Below are 24,999 nucleotides of genomic sequence, written 5' to 3' on the forward strand. Positions count from 1 at the left end.
ATGTAACCTGAAAAAACATGTTTTTCATTCAGACACACAAACACGAATACACAAATCATTCCTTTTTTAAAAAGCTAAATCTAAGGGCACTGGGGTGGCTCAGTCGGTTAAGCATCCAACTCTTGATTTCAGCTCAGGTCATAATCTCAGGGTTGTAAGATTGAGCCCCAAATTGAGGCTCTGCTCCGGGCGTGGAGCCCACTTAAGATTCTTGATTCTCTCTCTCCCTCTCCCTCTGCCCCTCCCCCTGCCCTCGCTCTCTCTCTTCCCCTCCTCTAGTAAATAAATAAGCCAAATCTAAAATAATTAGATAGCATATAAGTACATATCCTAAGCCAAAGGAACCATCATATATTGATGCAAGACAAAAAAACAAAACAAATAGTTCAGCACAGGAAGGAGCAATTATTTCACTGATAGAACCATTTTCTAAGATTAGCTAAGGTAATGGGCTGCACACATGTATTATAATATGGGTTGCGTAATCATTGCTCAAAATACCTTAAATAGCTCTCTGTGACTCCCCTCTTAGGTCAAAGAGAATAATTAGCTGGGCTGGAAAAAAAACCTGTGAGCTTATAGAAATTACGTAGGATTTACATCTTAAAGCTATGATCTAGAATTTAACAAAGATAGATTTTTCCCTACTCTGTATCAACTGCAAGCAATTTTTTTTCTTTTTAAGAGATAAAAAGCACAGTGCTCTAGGTTTTTATTGAATTAATAACTGTCTTTAGGAAGGTGTTAGGAAGAAAATAAACTATCCAATAATAAAACATAAAGCAATTAGAAATCCCTTAAATATATACTACTTCTGGGGCACATCCACCAAGTTAGCAATGGCAGGCCCACTGCATGGCTGGCGGACAGAAATGTAAATACTTCAGTGGACTAGTAGAAGGGGCAATATTTCAGTGAGTTTTGTCAACAGCTAGAGTGGCTCTTAACTCCACAGTACCTACAAACGGTACTACACAACTGAATACGTATCTGAACATTGTCTTGATTTTGCTCCCTGCTGTTTCAATAGCAATCGCTCCAACCAAGGTGAGTTTCTAGATGTTGGGCCATGTCTAATTCTCACAGGCCCCATAGTCCCTAGGCCCAGTGCTGGACACAGAGCCACTGCTCAGTTAACACACACGGCTGAATTGACATGCTTTCATGATCAGAAAATAGGCAAAAGGAAAAAGACAAGGATGGGAGAGCAGTGAAAGGAAGGGAGGAGAAGGGGAAGAAGCTATGGAAGTAACTCTATTACTAATTAACTAATAGGAAAGGGAGCCTTTTTCTATGAAACCAATACAACTATAAGATCTTCAGTATCAGAGTATATAACCAGAAAACTTACCCAGAGCCTGAGGGAATACTGAGCATCTCTTTGATATTCCAGACATTAAAATTCATTTCTTATGGTTAGCCCTATTAAAAAGAGAGGAATATTAATTTAAAAGGTTAAGATAGTATAACTTTCCCCTAAAGATTACTCTACTGGTAACTATTATATGTAGATGAGGACATTTCAGCAACTATATTCCCATCCATTTGGTGAAAACTCCCATTACACGTGTCAGAAACAGGTATTTTCTTTTTTTTTTAAAAAAAGACTTTAGCTCTTTTTTTTTTTTAAAGATTTTATTTATTTATTTGAGAGAGAGAGAATGAGAGACAGAGAGCATGAGAGGGAAGAGGGTCAGAGGGAGAAGCAGACTCCCCACCGAGCAGGGAGCCCGATGCGGGACTCGATCCAGGGACTCCAGGATCATGACCTGAGCCGAAGGCAGTCGCCCAACCAACTGAGCCACCCAGGCGCCCGAGAAACAGGTATTTTCTTTTTTTTTTTTTAAGATTTTATTTATTTATTTGACAGAGAGAGACACAGCGAGAGAGGGAACACAAGCAGGGGGAGTGGGAGAGGGAGAAGCAGGCTTCCCGCGGAGCTGGGAGCCCGATGCGGGACTCGATCCCAGGACCCTGGGATCATGACCTGAGCTGAAGGCAGTCGCTTAACCGACTGAGCCACCCAGGCACCCCGAGAAACAGGTATTTTCAAGGCACCTGGCTGGCTCAGTCAGTGGAGCATGTGACTCTTGATTTTGGGGGTTATGAGTTTGAGCTCCATGTTGGGTGTAGAGATTACTAAAAATAAAATCTTTTAAAAAAGAAAAGAAATAGGTATTTTCTGCTATTAAACTGCATACAAATCCCTTCCTTATTAATACTAGTCATCTGTGAAACAGTAAATTTGCATTCCATCTTTTGCTCTCTCGTCCTTTTCTCTTGCCATCCTATTAATAATCTACTTCTAGGAAAAGACCAATAAACTCTATTTTTCATTGCCTGATACAATGAATGACTTGATCTATAACCTCTCCCAAGACTAGTTCTCCCCAGATCATAGGATATGGGAATGCCAAGAGTGCTATCGAATTTGGGCAATAAAGAAGCTTGATGAAGAGTGAGCGCTTTGGGCAAACTGCTTTCCCACACCTCTTATGACAATACCTCTTATTGCCTACTTTGCTCATTGGCAACACAACTATGGTTCATTATTATGATCATAGAGCCTGGATTTTATAAAATAAGCCCAATTTCTAAATTTTGTCTCCCTGATCTCACAGAACATTCATATTTATCAGATTATATATTACCATTGAGGGCATCAGAAAATGATTCCCACACAAATGGTAGGCATATGTGACCAAACATCAAATACTGTCCCAACAGAGATCTAGATAAAATGAAACACAAGTTCTAAATAAATATAGACATTTTAGTATACTTTTTATATAATTTAACCTTGTTTAGAGAAATCTGTTACATTGAAGTTTTCTGATTTTTTAGAAAAATAGATGCACTGGGGTGTTTATAACTACTTGTTTTGCAAGAATATTAAGCATAGATCACAGGATCAAGGGGTGAAAGGCCTTACCATTTACATAACCCTGCTATGTGTTGGGTACAGTCCTAGATATGTTGCAGGATACAAGGTTAATGATTTTGTGAGGCAGATGTTATACAAACTTAGAAGTTTGTAAGGACTCACATGGACTAAATAATTAGTTCAAGTTCTATCCAAATTTGGAGATAAATATGTTCTATGCTAGGTCAACCCATTACCAAAGGCCATGCATGTTGTGCTCTTGTTTCTCAACACTGGCTCTGTCTTAGATACTTTCTAGAACCAAGCAACTCTGTATTTCTCCCTTTATGAGCAGCTTGGTAATGACTTGAAAGGACATGACTTTAGAGGAACAAGATCAAGATTCAGATCCTGACTCCTGCATTTATAGTGTGAACTTGGGCAAATTAACTAACCTCTTTGTTTTTTGGGTTTTTTCTTTTTTAAGATTTTATTTTTAAGTAATCTCCACACTCAATGTGGGGCTCAAACTTACAAACCTGAGATCAAGAGTCGCATGCTCTACCAACTGAGCCAGACAGGAAACCCAGATTAGTTAACTTCTTTGAATCCCAGTTTCCTCATCAGTTAAATGAAGACAATGCCTATCTTTAAAAGTGGGGACAGGGATTCAAGAACATGAATATCCAGTGCCTGGATACGGATACTGGCACTTTTTAGGTGTTTAATTACTTCCTTAGAGACTGTGGCTTCACCATTTTCAAATAAATCTATGGTCTCCTGGAGACTTTGACATTCACCTACTCTCAGTTCAAAGGACTCTCATATGTAACACACCAAGTCTCTCACACTCACCTAGCTGAGAATAATAAAGTTGCTGCAAGGTTGGGACTAAATATCAGAGTTAATTATTTTGTCTCAGCACTCCTGAACACAGTTTAGACTGTGTAGAATACCTTCAAAGAAGTTCAATGTAATATTACTATCTCATGATACAAATAAATTAATAAAATACCTCATTGAGATGAAAACTGAAGAAAATTCATTTTAAAAACTGGCTATATTGTCCGGGCAGGTTTGTAAGTGAATTCTACCAAACATTTAAGGAAGAAATTATGCCAATTCTCTAAAATCTCATCCTAATACCAAAACCAGACAAAGACATTGTAAGAAAAGAAAACCACAGACCAAGACTCTCATGAACATAGGTACAAAATCCTCAACAAAATATTAGCAAATTGAATGCAACAATATATAAAAAGAATTATACACAACTGAGTGATATTTATTCTAGACATGCAAAGCTATTTCAACATTTGAAAATCAAATAATGTAAACCATCACATCAACAGACTAGAGAAGAAAAATAATATGATCATATTAATGATATTTAAAAAGCATTTGGGGTGCCTGGGTCACTCGGTTGAGTGTCTGACTCTTGATCTCAGCTCAGGTCTTGATCTCAAGGTCGTGAGTTTAAGCTCTGTGTTGTGCTCCATGCTGGGCGTGGAGCCTACTAAAAAAAAATTAATTAATTAACTTTTTAAAAAGGCATTTGACAAAATTCAACACCCATTAATAAGAAAAACTCTCAGCAAAGTAGGAAATAGAGGGGGAACTTCCTCAACTTGATAGAAAACATCTACACAAAATTCCAAAGCTAACATTATACTTAATGATGAGAAACTAAAAGTTTTCCCTCTTCAGATCAGGAACAAGGCAAGGATTCCCCCTCTTCTCTCAATACAACATTGTACTAGAAGTTCTAACTAATGAAATAAAACAATAAAAGGAAATAAAAGGTATACAGATTGGAAAAGAAGAAATAAAACTGTCTTTGTTCAAGACCACATAAGTTTCTATGGAGAAAATCCAAAAGAAGTGACAAATAAACTCCTGGAACAAACAAGTAATTATACCAGTGTTGCAAGATAAAGATTAATACACAAAAGTTAATCACCTTCCCATATACCAGCAATGAACAAATGGAATTTGAAATTAAAAACACAATACCACTTATATTAGTACCCCTAAAATACTTAAGTATAAATCTAACAAAATATGTATAAGATCTATATGAAGAAAAACACAAAATTATGATGAAAGATATCAAAAAAGAACTAAATAAGTGGAGAGATATTCATGTTCATGGATAAGAAGACTCAATATTGTCAAGATGTCAGTTCTTTCCAACTTGATCTCTATATTCAATGCAATCTCAATAAAAATTTGAGCAAGTTATTTTGTGGATATTGACAAACTGATTCTTAAGTTTATATGGAGAGGCAAAAGATCCAGAATAGACAACACAATATTGAAGGAGAAGAACAAAGTCAGAGGACTGACTCTACCCAACTTCAAGATTTACTATAAAGCTACACTAATCAAAATAGTGTGGTATTGGCAAAGGAAAAGAATAATAGATCAATGGAACGGAATAGAGTGCCCAGAAATAGACTCACTCAACTACAGTCAACTGATCTTTGACAAGGGAGCAAAGTCAATAAAATGAAGAAAACATAGTCTTTTAAACAAATTGTGCTGAAACATCTGGATATCCACATGCAAAGAAAATTTAGACACAGACCTTATACCTTTCATAAAAAATTAACTCAAAATGGATCATAGACCTAAATGTAAAATACAAAGCTATTAAAAAAAAAACTCTTAGAAAATAAAATAGGAGAAAATCTAGATGACCCCCACATTTGCCAAAGACTTTGTAAATACAATACCAAAGACATGATCCATGAATGAAAGAATTAATAAGCTGGACTTCCCTAAAATTAAAAACTTCTGCTCTGTGAAAAACATGGTCAAGAAAGTGAAAAGACAAGCCACATACTGGGAGAAAATATTTGCAAAAGACATCTGAAAAAGGTATCCAAAATAACGAAAATATACAAAGAACACTTTAAAAAAAAATTACTTATTTTTTTAAGTAATCTCTACACCCAACATGAGGCTCAAACTCATGACCCTGAGATTAGGAGTCACATGCTCCACTGACCAAGTCAGCCAGGTGTCCCAAATATACAAAGAATTCTTAAAACTCAATAATAGGGGCGCCTGGGTGGCTCAGTCATTAAGCGTCTGCCTTTGGCTCAGGTCACGATCCCAGGTCCTGGGATCGAGCCCTGCATCAAGCTCCCTGCTCGGCGGGAAGCCTGCTTCTCCCTCTCCCACTCCCCCTGCTTGTGTTCCTGCTCTCACTATCTCTCTCTGTCAAGTAAACAGATAAAATCTTAAAAAAAAAACAAACCTCAATAATAAAACAAACAACTCGACACATATATCAGTGGAATAGAAAAGAGAGCCCAGAAATTAACCCATGCATATATGGTTGATTAATTTATGACAAAGGAGCCAAGAATATACAATAGGGAAAGGATAATCTCTTTGATGGTGCTGGGAAAACTGGACAGCCACATACCAAAGAATGAAACTGGACCCTTGTCTTACATCACATACAAAATCAATTCAAAATAGATGAAAAATTTAAGTTTAAGACTTGAAACAGTTAAATTCCTATAGGAAAATATAGGGGGTAAGCTCCTTGACATCAGTCTTGGCAATGATTTTTTGGGCTTGACATGAAAAGCAAAAGCAACAAAAGCAAAAATAAACAAGTAAGACCACATCAAACTGAAAAGTTTCTACACAGCAAAGGAAACCATCAACAAAATGAAAAGGCAACCTGTGGAATGGGAGAAAACATTTGCAAACCATATATCTGATAAAGGGTTAATTCTGAAATATATAAAGGACTTGTACAACTCATAGGAAAAAACTCAAACAAACCAATTAATAAATGGGCAGAGGAACTGAATAGACATCTTTCCAAAGCAGATACACAAATGGCCTAAGGTACATGAAAAGGTGCTCAACATCACTATTCATCAGGGAAATGCAAATCAAAACCACACTGAGATGTCATCTCACACTTTTCAGGATGGCCATCATCAAAATAACAAGAGATAAATATTGGTGAAGATATGGAAAAGAGGGAAACTGTGTATTGTTGGTGGTAATGTAAATTGGTGCAGCTACTATAAAAAATAGTATGGAGTTTACTCAAGAAATTAAAAATAGAATTACCATATATAACCCAGCAATCCTACTTCTGGGTATATATCCAAAGGAAATGAAAACAGGATGTCAAAAAGATACCTGTACTCCATGTTGACTGCAGCATTACTCACATAGTCAAGGTATAGAAACAAACTAAGGGTCTCTCAATGAAAGAATGGATAAAGAATGTAACACACACACACACACACACACACACACACACACACACTGGAATATTATTCAGCCAGGAGAAAGAAAGAAAGTCTGCTATTTGTGACAACGTGAAGGGAACCTAAGGGCATTATGCTAAGTGAAATAAGCCAGACATAGAAGACAAATACTGCATGGTTTCATATACATGTGGAATCTTAAAAAAAAAGAAAAGAAAAAAAGTCAAACTTATAGAAACAGAGAGTAGAAAAGTGGTTGCCAAAGGCTAGAGGGTGGGGGAAATAGGGAGACACTGGTAAAAGGGTACAAACCTTTAGCTATAAGATTAATAAGGTCTAAGAACCTAATGAATAATGTGGTGAGTGTAGTTGATAATATTGTATTGTATAATTGGAATTTGCTAAGAGAGTAGAACTTAAATGGTTTCACCAAATAAATAAATACACACATACATATATAAACAAACAAGTGATATAAGAGGTGATGAATGTAAATTAACTAGATGGGGGAGATCCTTTCACAATGTCAAGTCATCATGATGTACACTTTAAATATATTACAATTTTGTCAATTGTATCTCTTTAAGATGAAAAAAAAAAAAAACCTAGGCAAAAACCTAACAAGAAATGTCCAAAAGCTATGTGAAGAAAGCTATAAACCATTCCCAAATAATGAGAAAGATACATCATGTTCATTGATAGAAAGAATCAACATCACAAAGATGTTAAATCTATCTAGGTTAATTTATAACTTTGAAATGTGCCGATAAAAATACCATTTTTTTTTCTACAGGGAGAAAACTGATTATAATGCTCATTTGGAAATGAAAACAAGCAAGACCAGCCAGGAAAATCCTGAAATAGAAAAAGAGGAAAGAGGAGAAGGGAAAAAAAGGAGCGGCTGGGGGGGGAAGCCAGCCCTCCCAGGTATTAAAAACATATTATAAAGCTTCTATAATTTTACAGCATTATATCGGTACATGTTTAGATAGACAAGCCAGTAGAATAGATTATAACAATAGATCTAATTGAAAGTGGAAATGTATATGAATATATGATAAATGTAGCATCTCAAATATAGAGGAGAGAAAGACATTTTATTTTATTTATTTTTAAATATTTTATTATTTGACAGAGAGAGACACAGTGAGAGAGGGAACACAAGCAGGGGGAGTGGGAGAGGGAGAAGCAGGCTTCCCACGGAGCAGGGAGCCCGATGGGGGCTTGATCCTAAGATCCTGGGATCATGACCTGAGCCAAAGGCAGATGCTTAATGACTGAGCCACCCAGGTGCCTCGAGAAAGACATTTTATTAAGTAGAGTTGAGGGGTGCCTGGGTGGCTCAGTCGTTAAGCGCCTGCCTTTGGCTCAGGTCATGGTCCCAGGGTCCTGGGATCGAGCCCCGCATCGGGCTCCCCGCTCTGTGGGAAGCCTGCTTCTCCCTCTCCCACTCCCCCTGCTTGTGTTCCCTCTCTCACTGTGTCTCTCTCTGTCATATAAATAAATAAAATCTTTTAAAAATAGTAATAATAAAATTTTTTAAAAAGTAGAGTTAAGGGGTGCCTGGGTGGCACAGTCAGTTAACTGTCTGATCCTTGGTTTCGGCTCAGGTCATAATCTCAGGGTCCTGGTATCAAGCCCTGAGTCGGGCTCTGCATTCAGCAAGGAGTCTGCTTGTCGCTCTCCCTCTTCTCCTCCCCTAGCTCTCTCTCACATAATTAAATAAAATCTTTTTTTAAAAAAAGTAGAGTTGGGATAACAGAACAGCTATATGAAAAAAGATTAAGACTGAATCTAGTCCTTTCATCATACACTACAAAATATCCAAGTGGATCAGAGATCATATAAAAATAAAACCATAAAAGCACTGGGGGGGAAGCTGATAAATTCCTCTGTAGCCTGGATGTGGGGAAAACTTTGATTCAAAATCCAGAAGTAATAAAACACCGATAAATTTGACTACATAAATTTTTAAAAAAGATTTATTTGAGAGTGAGTGAGTGGGAGGGAGAGGGAGAGAGGATCTGAAGCAACTCTGCACTGAGCACAGAGCCAGACGTGGGGCTTGATCCCAGGTCTGAGAGATCATGACCTGAGCTGAAATCAATAGCCAGAAGCTTAACTGACTGAGCCACCCAACGCCCTGACTACATAAAATTTTTAAAAAGAACATTTTGTGGGGCACCTCAGATGGTTAAGTGTCTACCTTCAGCTCAGGTCATGATCTCTGGGTCCTGGGATGAGCCCTGCCTCCGGCTCCATGATCAGTGGGGAGTCTGCTCCTCCTTCTCCCTCTACCTCTTCCCTGCCCACCCCCCACTCATGCTCCCTCTCTTTCTAAACTGAATAAAATCTTTAAATAAATGGAACATTTTGTTTCATATAAAAGTCTTATAGAAAATGGTCAAGACATATGAGCCAATAATTCACACCCAGCTTTTGGTCTTGAAATACCATTCACCACTAAAAGGAACCAGGTCTGGGGCAGGAAATGTACAAGATGAGTCTGGGACATCTTGTCCCAGAGAACAAGGAAGTTATCAGACTACCAGGACTAAAGACTACTGAAGAGCTAACTTAAAGAGGTTTCCTCTGTTAAATTTATAATTATATTTTTTAAAACCCTCATCAGTCACTTTGAAGGATAGGCAACCAATTTATTATTCTGAAAATTGGTAGGATAGACAAGACAATCAATCATTTATCTTACCTTTCTAGAATAGATGTACCTCAAGGTAACCAACATATAGATGGTAAGAAAGTTCTTCTTTATAGAGGTATTCCAGCTAATAAACACAGAATGAATGGTAGAATTAGCTTATCACCTGAAAATAATGAATCTAGGCAATGATCATCAATGGCTATTAAAACCATGAGGTGAAAGGCTGATTGGGAACTTTATAATGAATAGATGAGGCTGAAAACACCTAAACCTCTCAATTCGTCTTTCATCACAAAGAAAGACACCAGCCCTTGTTGCAGTTCAACAGGAGGTGCCAAGCATTACCAAGTAAGTATACTTGCCAAATTGAGACTTAATCTGGTTAAGCTTCTAGATCTAAGGACCAGTTTACAGAAAATACAGGGGTTAAATGGAACCAGAGGAATGTTATCAGCAAAATCCAGAGTGGTTAATTCTATAGTTTAAATGACTATATTCTTTTAAAGCATAAAAGGCAAGGGGTGCCTGTGTGGTTCAGTTGGTTAAGCATCGGACTCTGGGTTTCAGCACAGGTCATGATCTCATGGGTCAGGAGACCAAGCCTCCAGTCAGGCTCTGCACTCAGCATGGAGTCTGCTTGAGATTCTCTCTTCTTCTCCCTCTGCCCCTGCTGCTAGTGCTCTCTCTCTCTCTAAAATAAGTAAATATTTAAAATAATCTAATGTTTGTGCTTTGCTTTAAAACAATGTAGATAGATTGGGGGACCTGGAGAGGGGTACAGACTGCCCCTAGGTTATTTGGTAAAGCTAGGTGATGGGTAGGTACACTGGAGTTCATTCATCCAATGATTTCCTCTTTTACATGTTTGAAATTTTCCACAATAAAAAGTTAATAAGTGAATACCTTGTATTAGCTGACAATTCCCAAAGATGTTACCTCTAGCCCAGACCCCTCTCCTGAATTTCATACTCCTATATTCAATTGCTGACCTAACAGCTCTACTTGGGTGACTAATATACACCTCAAACTCAACATGTCCAAAACCAAGATCATCATCTCTCCCCCAGTCTTCCTATTCTAGTTAATGGCAACTCCATCTTTCTAGTTGCTTGGGCCAAAATCTAAGAGTCCTCTTTGACTCTCTTCTCACATCCAATCTGTTAGCAAATACTATGGTTAATTCCTTCAAAACATATCCAGAATCTGTCCACTTCTCATTCCTTCCACTATAAGTTTACCAGATAAAATATAGGATGCCCAGTTAAATCTGAATTTCCCAAACATTGCATGGGACACACTTGTACTAAAAAAATATATATATATATATTGTTTACCTGAAATTCAAATTTAACTGGGTGTCCTGTATTTTTATTTGCTAAATCTGACAACACTACTCTACTGCCACCAGCTTGGATTGCTGGAATGGCCTCCAAACTGGTCTCCCTGATTTCACCCTTGTCCCAACTTTATAGACTCTTCTTTATGAAGCAGAGTTCAAACCTTACATCCGATCATATTACCCCTTTGATCAAACTCTCCACTGCTTCTACCCTACTCAAATACAAGCCAGAGTTCCCATGATTATCTTTGGTGTCTTCAATCTCCCCTTAGCCTTGCTTCTTTCCCATCTACACTCCATTCCACACCTCTTACGGGGTTCTCCCTTGTTGGGCACACAACCAGTTTCAGGTCCCTTTCCCATACTGTTTCCTCCACTTGGTTCACTTCCCTCAGATATCAGCATAATAGGCCAAACACCTCCACCACCTCCAGGTGTTCTCTCAAATTATTCAAAATTTTAACGCCTCGTTATTTACTGTTTCTCCCTTGCTTTTTCTCCCCAGCATACCATTATTCTAATACATTAAATATTTTATTAATTTATCTTGTTTTTATTTCAGCATGCACACCCAAGCCTACTACTTAACTGTAAAGTTAAGCTCTTTGAGGATAGGAATTTTTGTGTGTTCTGTTCCCTACTATATCCTCAAAATCTAGAAATTGTGCCTGGCACATAATAGAAAATATTTACTGTTAAATGAGTTTTTTAAAAAAAATGAGAACTAGGGGCGCCTGGATGGCTCAGTCAGTTAAGCATCTTGCCTTCGGCTCAGGTCATGATCTCAGGGTCCTGGGATCCAGCCCTGCTTACAGTCCCCTGCTCAGCAGAAGTCTGCTTCTCCTTCTCCCTCTGCTACTCCCCCTCTGCTTGTTCTCTCTCTCAAATAAATAAATAAATCTTTTAAAAAATGAGAACTAAATTAGGACAAGAGAGCAAAACTTTCCAAGTATCCACAAATTGAAAAATATATATGATTTGTTTTCAATTATTACATTTCAAATCCCTAGATCACCAGAGACTTATTACATATTTTATTTTATTTTATTATTTTTTAAGATTTTATTTATTTATTTGACAGAGAGAGAGACAGCGAGAGAGGGAACACAAGCAGAGGGAATAGAGGAGAGAGAAGCAGGCTTCCAGCTGAGCAGGGAGCCCGATGAGGGGCTCGATCTCAGGACCCCAGGATCATGACCTGAGCCGAAGGCAGACACTTAATGACTGAGCCACCTAGGTGCCCCGACTTATTACATATTTTAATAAAGGGGAAGAATTGAAGTAAATATAGGATTCCTACTCTTACGTTTACTTATTTCTTTGATAATCTGTTTCTTCTTCCATCCACACTTGTGAAAATTCCTCCTTCTAGAGTCTAGATTTAGAATCTAGACAATTTTATACACATCACTACAAGACCATTATTTAAGACCATTATTACTACATCTAGATGATACATCCTCTATCATCTTCCATTTCTGTTTATGCTGAGAGAGAATAATTTACACAGTATATGGCTTGGGGTTTAGAATGACTACATTGGGGGTTCCAAACCTAACTTACTCTTAAGAGGTTTCATAAATGTGGTTGAAAAAATTCCATGGCTGCACCCTTGACTATGTCTAAGGACCCCATGGGGCTTGATGTGCTCAGCCTCAGGTTTATCTGTTCTCTGTGCACTTACCCATCACTGTGCTACCTATATAGTCTTTTAAATTCCCAGAGGGCAAAAATCCCATCTGCCTAAACCTGTCCTTGTAGATGCTAGTATACTAGTAATGAAGAGGTAGTCATTCTTAGGTAGGACACTAGGTAAATGAAAACTGAAATGCACACATTACAAACTTTCAAGGGCAGGGTTCTCCCCCCCTCTCATCCCCCAGTCCTATTAGAAGAAGCATAAAAGCAGAGGAAAGGTTTAGGGGTGCCTGGGTGGCTCAGTCGTTGAGTGTGGGACTCTTGGTTTCGGCTTTAGTGGTGATCTCATGGGTCCTGGGATAGAGTCCCGCAGTCTCCGCGCTCAGTCGGGAGTCTGGGGATTTTCTCCCTCTGCCCTCTCCCCCCCCCCCCCCCCCCCCCCCCCCCCCCCGCCAAATAAATAAATCTAAAAAAAGAAAACCAGAGGAAAGGTTTAAGTGCATGCAAGGAATGCGACTGTCTCCATAGGAAGGGCCCTGGCAAGGTGGTAGGTAGGTAGGGGAGGAACAAGTGGGCTGAAGAGAATACCCTACGGGTCTCATAGAGCACCCCTCACCCCCATCTGACCCCGTCTTCGACACTGAGAATCCTGAAGCCACAGTGTGAGGTCCTCTACGTGCCCCTCTGGCTCCTCCACTCCGTCGCAGAAAAAAAACAGTTCGGTCCCTCAGACTTTGGGGCCCCACGGGCCTTCAGGAGGCCCGCCTCAACCTCAGGCAGCCATCCCCTCGTCTTCATCACTTTTCAACCAGGAGACCTGTTCTGGACTCCTAGACTAAATCATTTCAATGTCCTTTCCAGAGGCTTCCAAGGGATACTGCATAATAATAAAGGTAAATCCCAGTCGGTTTCCCTGGATTCCTGTTCACCCTGACTTTCCGAGCCAATTCTCTTCCTTGCGTCTCCTAATCCCCGACTCGGGGTGAGAGGCTGTGGAACCCCGCGAATCTGACGTAAACAGCTCTCCAAGGATAAGCACAGAAGGTAAAGTCTCCCTGAAGACCCAGAGTGGTCTTTCGTCACAGAAAAAGAATGAATGGCTAGAACTCCCGGACAAGGATCAAGTGGACAAGCCAGCGTCCTAAGAAATTCCTCAAGGTCCCCGGAAATCCCGAACTTATACGTAAAGCCCCATACGGCTCCCCACCCCCCCACCTGCACCCCACCCTCCCCTCCCTGCCGTCTCTGACCAAACCCCTCCCGCCTCAACCTCTGAGGGCCGGCGCGCGCCCCACCTGGGGCGTCTCTGATCTCGCCTCAAGGACAGTCCCGCCGAAGTTGCCTGAGCATGCGTGATCCCGCCCCCGGCCCGATCTCACCAATGAGGGTTAAGCCCCGCCCCTGGGCCCGCCCCCTCTGCGGCTCAAGACTAACGGCTCTAACGGTTCTAACGGTTTTAAAGGTTTTAACGGTCTGGGGTTTTTTTGTTACCAGCAGGTGCATTGGCCAAGCCCACGTGTACCTCTCAAGATGTACCCGCGCACCTCCACAGTCACACCCCTGCTGCCACCCACACCCCACGCAGCATCCCCTCACCAAGGCAGACCCGCTCAGGAGTTACCTGACCCACCCTGCCGTATGTGGAGTGGACTGAGTGCCCACGGGCTAGGGCCCGGCTGGGGCCCAAGAGGTCCTAACAAGAGCTGGGTAGGGAGAGCCGCTGGAAGGAGAGGCGCTGTGGTCAAAAGGGGACACAGAACTGGCAGCCTGGTGGGGAGAAGAAGGCAAAAAATAGTCCAGGGAACCTGGCCTGCTAGATACTGAGACAAAATGAGGGCAGGGTGGGCAGGGGCAGAGGGTCGTAGGGAGGAGGGGTCTGTGTAACTCTGCCTCTGATAGTTATAGATGGCTTTTAAAGCCATGAAACAAATCACCAATGAAAGAATACGGATAGAAAAACAGATTGTATTGAGCCCCAGGACACACAAGTTTAGAGGCCTAGATAAGGAAAAAGCAGCAAAGGACCCCAAGCAGGTGCGGTCAGGGACGGAGGAGGGACACCCAAGAGAGTGAGGTGCTGTGGAAGCCTCCTGGACCACCCTTTAAAGAAGAGGAGGAGACCAGCTATGTTGTTACTGGTGGGAGAATGGAGGTGTGAATGGAGGTCTCAGTTCTTGGATTCCCCACAATAGACGTACATGAGCCTCCCCACTTGAATAAAGGCAGCCAGAAAGAAAGTAGCAAGCACAAAGCAGTTTATCGAGTTTAAGATGGGAGAGTGGGTAGGCCCAGAGATGGGAACTGTACCGGGGTTAGGGGTGTCTTTTTATGTTTGCAAAGTTTATGGGTCACGGTAAGGAGGTCTCCGACTGAGGTTGTCTCCAATCATCTAAGGGACCCCTCCTCCTGGTTAGGAGAGAGAGTTTTGGGCCCTACAAGGTTCTTGCTGCAACTGTCATGACCATCTTGTCCCATGGGGCTCAAAACCACAATGCAAATATAATGAACCTAGGGGGTCACCCTGGGGCGGAGGTTGAAGAGGAGAGCGCATGTTCTGCATCTGAGGCTGTTGCTCTGTCAGCCCCTGGGTTTTGAAAGCAGTAAGGCCAGGAGGTTAAAAGCCACAAAGTTAGGAGGTTGTGCCCTCAGGCTTCTACTGTGTCACCTATTTATCACAACCTTTGCCTCCAGCTCAAGTCTAACTAACTGCCTGCTTTATCAATGTCAAATGCTGCTGATCGGTCAGGAAGAAGAAGAGTGAGAATTATTGGTGATCTTGACTGTGGTGTAGTGGGGACAAAAACCTGATTAGTGTGTGGATTCAAGACATCTGATAAAGAAACAAAATATATAAAGAACCCTTAGAGCTCAACAATAAGAATACTACCTGATTTAAAAATGGGCCAGGAGCACCTGGGTGGCTCAGTTGGCTAAGTGACCTACTCTTGATTTTGGCTTGGGTCATGTTCTCAGGGTTGTAAGATCAAGCCCTGTGTCGAGCTCTGCAGTGGACATGGAACCTGTCTAAGATTCTCTCTCCCTCTGCCCCTCTCCCCACATTTCTTTTTTTTTTTTTTTTAAGATTTTATTTATTTTTTAGAGAGTGAGTGAGAGAGAAACAGCATGAGAGGGGAGAGAGTCAGAGGGAGAAGCAGGCTCCCCGCGGAGCCGGGAGCCCGATGCGGGGCTCGATCCCAGGACCCTGGGATCATGACCTGAGCCGAAGGCAGACGCTTAACCATCTGAGCCACCCAGGCGCCCTCCCCACATTTCTATAAATAAATAAATAAGCCAACACAGAGTTTAACACATTGCACAAAAAAATATCTTCAGATAGCAAATAAGCATATGAAAAGATGCTCAACATTGTAAGTTATTAGGGAAATGAAAATTCAAACAACACAACAATGAGCTACCACTACACACCTATCAGAATGGCCAAAATCCAGAACACCGATAACACATATGCAGGTGAAGATGTGGAGCAATAGGAACTCTCATTCATCGCTAATGGGAATGCTAAATGGTACAGCCACCTTGGAAGATGGTTTGGCAGTTTCTTAGAAAACTAAACATACTCTTTTTTTTAAAGATTTTATTAATTTATTTGTCAGAGAGAGAGAGAGAGAAAGCACAACCAGGGGGAGCAGGAGACAAAGGAAGGAGCAGGCGCCCTGCTGAGTAATGCGGGACTCGATCCCAGGACCCGGGGATCATGACCTGAGCCGAAGGCAGACGCTTAACCGACTGCCAACCAGGTCCCCTGCTAAACATACTCTTATTAAACGATCCAGCAGTCGTGCTCTTTGGTATTTACCCAAAGGACTTGAAAACTTATGTCCACGCAAAAACCTGCACATGGATATTTATAGCAGCTTTATTTCATAATTGCAAAATCTTAAAAGCAACCAAGAAGTCATTTTCAGTAAGTGAATGAATAAATAAGCTGTGGTAATCCAGACAATGGAATCTTAAGCACTAAAAAGAATTGAGCTATCAAGCTAGGAAAAGACATAGAGGAAACTTCAATATATTTTACTAAGTGAAAGGAGCCAATCTGCAAAGGCTATATACTGTAGGATTCCATTATGACCTTGTGGAAAAGGCAAAATTATGGAGATAGTAAAAAGATCAGTGGTTGCCAAGGGTTGGGGGAGGGAGGGATGTATAGGTGGAGCACAGAGGATTTTTAAGGCAGTCAAACTATTCTGTATGATAGTTTAATGGTGCATACATGTAACTGCAGTATACATTTGTCCAAACCCATAGAATATACAACTGCAAGAGTGAACTCTAAAGTAAACTATGGACTTTGGGGGATAATGATCTGTCACTTTAGGTTCAGCAATTATAAAAAATGTGCTATTCTGTTGGGGGATATTGGTAATAGGAGAGGTTATACACATGTGGGGCAGGAGGTATATGAGAAATCTCTGTACCTTCCACTCAAGTTTGCTGTGAACCTAAAGTTGCTCTAAAAATTCTATTAAAAATATATACGTATACATATATGTATATCTATGCAGAGTTTTGCACATCCATACAATGAAAAACTACTAAGCCATAAAAAGGAATGAGTGATTGATAGGCACCATGACATGGATAAAACACAAGATAATTATGCTGCATGGAAGAAGTCAGACATAAAGAATACATATTGAATGATTCTATTTATATAAAATTCTAGAAAATGCAAAGTAATCTATGGCAACAGTCAACCAGCGATTGCTTGAGACCAATGAGTGCCATAGAGGAGGATTACCAATGGGCAGAAGGAAATTTGGGGTTGATGGATACGTTTACTACCTTGATTGTGGCTATGTTTCATACATGTATACATAGGTCAAAATGTGTCAAATTGTACACGTAATATGTGCAGTTTATTGTGTTAGTTACACCTAAATAAAGCTTTGAAAAATAAAAACATTACAGATAGGGCGCCTGGGTGGCTCAGTTGGTTAAGCGACTGCCTTCGGCTCAGGTCATGATCCTGGAGTCCCGGGATCGAGTCCCACATCGGGCTCCCTGCTCGGCAGGGAGTCTGCTTCTCCCTCTGACCCTCCTCCCTCTCGTACTCTCTCTCATTCTCTCCCTCTCAAATAAATAAATAAAATCTTTAAAAAAAACCAAAAAAACCCCCAAAAAACAAAAAACATTACAGATAGAGTTGAAGCTCCACTCTGCCTTCCCTGATACATTCCCCAGGTGACTTCTATCCTGAATTTGATGCTTATCATTTCTATGTATGTTTTATACTTTTAGTTCATATGTTTGCATCCATAAATAATATATAGCATTGTTTTGCATGATTGTATCGTTTTATAAATGGTATACTTTGTGCATTTTTCTACAATTTGACTTCTCGACTCACTATTTTTAAGATATATATTTGTAGATTAAAGTATCTTTCTTATTGCCCTATTGGTAAAACATTCAGCTGCTTACAGTTTTCCCCCTATGCAGATGCTGCAATGAAACTTTTTGTACCTGTGAATACCTGTGAGAGTGGGTCTTCAGGGTTAACTATAGTAGGGTGGGTTTTCTGGCTAGTAGGGTTATATCAGTGACACCAGCAGGGTCTGAATGTTTTCTGCTGTTAAACTTAAAAAACTCTATTTTTAGAGGCTGATTGCCAGCTCCTTTTGGTTAGTGAAAGGGGTGAACTGTTCATGTCCCTGTGTTACAAATGAGAGAGAAAGACAATAATCTGCAGAAGGGTAGCTTGGAATGGAACCACAATGTCAAATATTTTCACGCTCCTTCTCTTGCTCCTCTGTTATGCTCTCTTTCTTTACTGGGTCCCTGGTAATAGTCACCTGCCCAGTGTTCTCAGGTGCCACAGACTCCTAAAAGAAAAGTTGGCAGAACCTTATTCTGAAGCAGCAATTTTATCCGAAGAACCATCAGCCTTTTTAACATTTCTTTTGACTCTGTGGAATGTTTTCTAAATTTATGTTCCTGGCAATATGGTTACACAATATTAAAATGCAGGATTCACCTTTAAAATGTTCTTTGATATTTCATTGACTATGAGTTCATCACACTCTACTGTGGAGTATATGTTTCTATATGCATGAACTCTATCTAGGCTGTTTCTATATGTAAGGACTCTTTCTAGGCTGTTAATGCTAAGGGGCAGATTTCTCTCATAAAGAAGTGAAAACAAGCAGGAAGCACAAAGGGGTAGCTGGCTGGGCACTGTCTCAACAATCTCAGCAGCATTGTGCAGTCACAACCTCCCTTTGTCACTAAGCAACAAGAAGCTGAGATTCTCTTTCCTCAGACATAGCCTCAAAAAGACAAAAGGAAAGTTTGCCTTTTCTACTTCCTTCCTGGAAAGATGCAAAGTGCTTTAGTAGGCTCCTGGGTAAGAGTGCACTTTACAATTAATCTTGGCTCCTGGCCCTGGGGTAGTACCTGAAACTTGAATGAATCATGAGAGTAAATTTAGCAAGAAGGATTTCATCCAGCATCCAGGCTGGTGGAGGACCCTGAACTTCCCTGCCATTCTAAGGTTACCCCTGGAACCTACCTAGTCTTTCTGATGCCATGTCCTTTCCCATATGTCCTGGTCTCATGCTAACCAGCTGAACCTCCTAATCTTCTAGCCACCCCATTTATTCCCAGTTCTTTGCTTGGTCCCCCCAGACTTCTGGAGTTTGACTGCTCTCTATACTGGGAACATCTTGAGGGCAAAGACTGTTTTCCACTGTATATCCCAAGCCCAGTCCAATGCCTGGGATGCAGTAAAGGCGGCCCAGTAAATAATATTGAACTAAACTGAATAGAGAGCAAGTTCAACAGATAATAGAAAGATGGAGAGACAAGTTGGGCAACCCAAACCCTCAGTGGGATGAAAAGATAAAGGGCTTTTCAGTCCTGTACAGGAACCTGCTGTGATGGCCAGAGGCCAAACTTGGGTCAGTTTCTGCTCAAGGCTATGATCATGGAGGACCAGACACACCCATCCTTTCCAGGGAGTTCTCAGGACAAAGAGTTGGGCTCTAGGAGTTCCCTGGCTAGACATGGTTGTTGTCCACAGGGCATCCACGTAATGATATCAACACAGAATAGCTCCTCCTTAGACCTCTGATAAATGCTCATTTATGTCTTTTGCCAGTCCTTGTCTCTGAGATTCTCTCCAGAAGCTATCACTGTTGGTAAAGTACTTCTTTTGAAAAGCTTATCCCTTCCTTAGGTGCTCCAGTTTCAGAGTGTGCCCTTCTTGCCCCAGAATAGCAGGGTTTGTGGCAAATAGGTGCTCGTGACTTTGTCAATAGATGCCAAGATGGATCCATTCAAGCCCCAGGGAAGGATCATATCACCAGTCAGTGGCCCTGTTCTCAAAACTCTGCTCAGTGCTCTGAACTACCCCAACTCAAAAACTGTCTGGTCCCTTCCCCTGCTGGAAAGTCTCCCTTTGCTCTTTGAAGAGAATCCATATTCTTTTTTTTTTTTTAAGATTTTATTTATTTATTTGACAGAAAGAGGGTACAAGCCGGGGAAGTGGATGGCAGAGGGAGAGGGAGAAGCAGGCTTCCCATTGAGCAGGGAGCCCGATGCGGGACTCGATCCCAGGACCCTGGGATCATGACCCGAGTCGAAGGCAGATGCTTAACTGACTGAGCCACCCAGGCGTCCCGAGGCCGACTGTTCTAATGATGGGTGGCAGATGGGTGTCCCTCTCCTCAGATTCTTTTTATTCTGTCAGTAGCTCCCAGGAGAGGCTTCTGGTCTGGGGACCCTGAGGTCTGAGACTCAGGATAAGTGTTTGGGAGAGATTCACCCTCATGCCTGCCTTATTATAGCACAACACTGGCTTCTATGGGCACTACAGAGGCCAGTTCAAGAGTGAAAATGCTCAAGAATACCGCCTTGCAGCCAAGCCCCAGCCTCCAGCAGTATTCCTGCAGCGATGTCAGGTACAAGGCAGCTCTGGGGGCAGCTGGGGTGGCTGGGCCAGTTTCTGTTTCTCTCAGACCCCAAAAGCATCATCCCCAGACCTATCACTGCTGGACTGAGACCTGAGGCCAGCTTATCCCCAGAACATTCATGAGGCCTGGCCACTCTTCCCTGAAATAGCGTATTTCCTTATCTCCACCTATAGAAAGGGTGGAGAAGAGCTAGTACCAAGCTGGACAGTCTTGCTCAATGTTCCTTCTCGGTGGAGGGAGGGTCAGGGCCCAGTTTGAGTAGGTGGTCATGGGGAGAGACCCTCCAGAACCCAGAAAGTAAGCCTTGAGTTTTGCCAACAACTGCTCTCAAGCTCAAATTCCTTGATGTCATGAAAGCCCATGGTCTAATCCACAGTCAGCCTTGTAGTTCAGGGGCCCAGGAGGCCTCCTCTGGTGAAGGAAGCAGCATATAAAGTGGCTGGGTACCCACTCACATGCGTAGCCAAGGAGGACTGGAAGGGAGTGATGGCAGAAGTGGCTGGAAAAGGCTTCCAGAGAACAAGAGAGAGAGAGATGCAAGGCCCAGACCCTTTACTGCTTCTAGGCCTGGAAACAAGGAGGGGGCACTGATCATCAGCTGGGGTCCCAACAGTAAAAAGCTCACTCAAAGTAGGAGAACTCAACAGAGTGTACATGCAAAGGAGTAGATGTGAAGGCCTCAGGTAAAGGTGGTATCACAGGTTGGTAATAACCAAGTGGTCAGTACCATTGGGCCCAAAGGGACAGGGGAAAGTATGGCTCATAGAACCCAGAAGGGGAGGGTGGTGTGGAGAGAACTACCCTGAGAGGAGTGGTGATCTTGGGTGGAGAGACAGACAGGTGGGGGCTAGTCTGGGAGGGAGTTAAGAGAAGAGACCTCTCCTTCCTTCCCTCCATCTCTTCCCAGAGCTTTTCAGTGGCCAGAAGGAAAGCAGGCTGGTGAGAAATGCACTCACATCAGCCCCCTGGGCAACAGCAGGGTGGAGAACATGGAAAGGGACCTGGAGGAGTGTCTGGAACATGCTCTGCCCACTGCAGCTTCTTGCTTCCAAGCCTCTAGCCAGATCCTACCTGACCTGCCATCTGAATTCTCCATGACTTGCTTTCCCAGGCCAAGAACAGGTCTTGGAGGCTGCTATGCTATGGAGCCTGAATTTCCTTAGCATTCTCAGTTGGAAGGGCTGCCTGGCACTGCCTACTAAGAGAGCCAGGCCCAAATGCAGCTCCAGACCGCTTATCTGGAGCCACCTCCCCCTTGAGAATAATGGGACCTGGGTAGTGCAGGGACAGAGGCAAACTGGGGACTTTCTGCTGGGTGTTTGTAGGAGCCCAGGGGCAGCTGTCATCCTAAAGACTGGAACATCCTCTCAATCTGTCCCCCAGAAACAGAAGTAGGGAACATGTTTTGGGACATGTTTTAACTGAAGACTAGCTACACAAAGCATTTACTAGCAATACCAGCATCCCCAAACAGCATGATCTATGTGTCTTGGGCTCAGATTGTATAAATGCCAAGTCTGGTGGCTCATTCTATGTCTAAATCTCTTTTAATTAGTGGGACTGTTTGGGGAAGGTGCACATTTTATTTTCCTATTAGCTAAGAGATACCAGGTTTCAACCAACTGCTTGCTGCTATTATTGTTGAAAAACTTTTCAAGAGGTGACACCACTTTTCTTTAGTTTGGGGCAGGTAGAATTTTGTCTGTGTCATTCAGATGCAAGAAAATTCTCTTTTCTTCTTTTTCTTTTTCTCTTCTAGACCAGATTAACTTATTTCTAGCCATCACCTGCTTGACTCCTGGGACATGTAATACTGGTCCTGTTTGTTCTTAAGGTTAGACAAGAGTCCCAGGGACTCATGGTTTGGAGTAAGTCCTTCACTGGTGGTGCCATGATTGTTGTATTCCTCCTTGTCCCACCCCTGCCATGCCTCAGTCTGTCACAGGGGCTCCTTACTCAGCATCCTACTGACTGCAGAATGCCCAGCCTCCACCAGGGCCCTTAGCCCTCCCACATGCAACTACTGCCCCCTCCCAGGAAATCTACCTTTCCTCCAAGGTTTCTTCAGCTGGAACCCCAGCCCAAGCCCACCTGCTCAGAGATCATGGGTTTTACTACCTCAATGGAAAAGGATCCCTAGAAACAAAGATGCAGGTGAAATCCTCTCCAGGGATAAGAATACTCAGAACTGCCTGGGTGGAAGGAAATGACTGCACTTCTTACCAGGGTCCCACTATTGTGAGAACAAAACTTGAGTCAATGGAAGTCAATAGATTATCCTGCCACCGTTAGAATAGTGAGTGAAACTCACTATTTCACATGGTGTCTAGAGGCATTCAGAATGATCCGGAATCTGACATACCATCATAGGCTGTCCTGCAATACAGCTTCTAACAAAACTAGGCTGTCCTGAACCCTTGGTAATAGAATTGTGTACCTTCATACCAACAAAGTTGGGAAAGCACCACAGTCCACAAAGGGCATGTGACCAGGCTGACTTCAAGAAGTTTGTGTTGTAAGACCTAAAGTTCTTATGAGGTTGTCTAGAACAAACAAACAAACAACACGTCAGCAGGGCCTGTAGTGGTTCCCTATATACTAAGTGTGTCTATGACCGGATCAAGTGTGCTTTCCTTACTGAGGAGCAGAAAAACACTGTGAAAGTGTTGAAGGCACAAGCATAGAGTCAGAAAGCTAAATTTTTCTTAATGAAGTTTTTTGGAGTAATAAAAAAATCAAAAGGCAAAAATACATATATGGTGAGTTTTCAGAGTCAGAGCTGCCTCCAACAACAGAGGCATCCACATTCTAGGGCTGTGTACAATTCTTTAGCCAAGGATAGAGATGAAGAAGAAATTTGGGGGTCAATTGGAACTTGCTGCATACTCCCAGGGTTTTTTAAATTGAAATTCTTATTGAAATAACTGTAAATTCATAACCTGTTGTGAGAAATAATAGAGATCCCTTCTATACTTTTCCCAGTTTTCCCCAATGTTATAAATGATAACATTTTGCAAAACTATAGTATAATACTGCAACCAGGACATTGACATTAACGCAACCCACCTATCTCAGATTTCCTACTTTACTTATACTCATTTGTGTATATTAAGATCTATAAACTTTTATCACCTCTTTAGTTAAGATACTGGCCAACATGGCAAGTACCCCTAGTAGTGCCCTTTTATGATCACACCCACCAGCCTCCTGTTCCTCCACCCTTCTTCTGTCCCTAATCCCTGGCAACCACCAGCCTCTTCTCCCTTTCTAAAATTTTGTCATTTCAATAATGTTATATAAATGGAATGATATGGCACACAATATTTGGAGATTGGTTTTTCTTGCTCAGCATAATTTCCCAGAGATTCATCCAAGTTGTTCATGGTTCATTCCTCTTCATTACTGAGTAGTATTCTATGGCATGTATAAACAGTTTGTAACCATTCACCTTTTAAAAATATCTGGGCTGATTCCAGTTTTTGGTTCTTATAAATAAAGCTGGTACAGGTTTTTGGGTGAACATAACTTTTCATTTCTTTGGATTAAATGCCTAGGAGTGCAATTGCTGGATTATATGGTGGTTGTATGTTTAGTTTTTAAAAGAAACTGCCAAGTTTTCTAGAGTGACTGTACAATTTTACATTCCCACCAGCAATGTATGAATGATCCCGTTTTTCTGCATTCTCAACAACATTTGGTATTGTCTCTGTTTTATTTTAGCCAATTCTGATAAATACGTCATGATATCTCATTGTGATTTTAATTTGTATTTCACTAATGTTTAATGATGGTGAACATTTTCTCATGTGTTATTTGCCATCTGTATATCCTCTTCAGTGAAATGGCTTCTTGTTGTTTGCCCATTTTCTTTTTTTTAATTTAAATTCAATTAATTAACATATAATGTATTATTTGTTCCAATGGTACAGGTCTGTGATTCATCAGTCTTATATAATACCCAGTGCTCATTACAACACATACCCTCCCCAATGTCCATCACCCACTTACCCCATCCTGCTACCCACCTCCCCTCCAGCAACCCTCGGTTTGTTTCCTAAGATTAAGAGTCTCTTATGATTTGTCTTGTTTCATTTTTTCTTCTCTTCCCCTATGATCCTCTCCCTTGTTTCTTAAATTCCACATATCAGTGAGATCATATAATTGTCTTTCTCTGATTGACTTATTTTGCTTAGCATAATACCCTCTAGTTCCATCCACATCATTGCAAATGGCAAGATTTCATTTTTTGATGGTTGTGTGATATTCCATTGTATGTATATATATATATATATATATATATATATATATATATATATATATAT

General features: G+C 41.4%; 2 protein-coding genes across 2 annotated transcripts in view; one reads left to right on the top strand and one right to left on the bottom strand.

Annotated features, from left to right (window-relative positions):
• IHO1 (interactor of HORMAD1 1) overlaps positions 1-9,890 on the bottom strand; it is a 41,532-nt gene extending 31,642 nt beyond the window's left edge. Inside the window, exons 1-2 of the mRNA XM_034996681.1 lie at positions 9,815-9,890; positions 1,352-1,422 (exon numbers count right to left, since the gene is read on the bottom strand). Coding sequence (XP_034852572.1) covers positions 1,352-1,407 — 56 coding nt within the window. The 5' untranslated portion in view covers positions 1,408-1,422; positions 9,815-9,890. The remainder of the gene's footprint in view (positions 1-1,351; positions 1,423-9,814) is intronic.
• Positions 9,891-19,083: 9,193 nt separating this feature from the next.
• Positions 19,084-24,999, top strand: part of CUNH3orf84 (chromosome unknown C3orf84 homolog) — a 9,434-nt gene continuing 3,518 nt past the window's right edge. The window contains exons 1-2 of the mRNA XM_034997527.1: positions 19,084-19,110; positions 20,552-20,665. Of these exons, the coding sequence (XP_034853418.1) occupies positions 19,084-19,110; positions 20,552-20,665 (141 nt within the window). The remainder of the gene's footprint in view (positions 19,111-20,551; positions 20,666-24,999) is intronic.

The sequence above is a fragment of the Mirounga leonina genome, unplaced genomic scaffold (genome assembly GCF_011800145.1).
Source record: "Mirounga leonina isolate KUSES-001 unplaced genomic scaffold, KU_Mleo_1.0 Mir_94, whole genome shotgun sequence".
NCBI classification, from domain to species: domain Eukaryota; kingdom Metazoa; phylum Chordata; class Mammalia; order Carnivora; family Phocidae; genus Mirounga; species Mirounga leonina.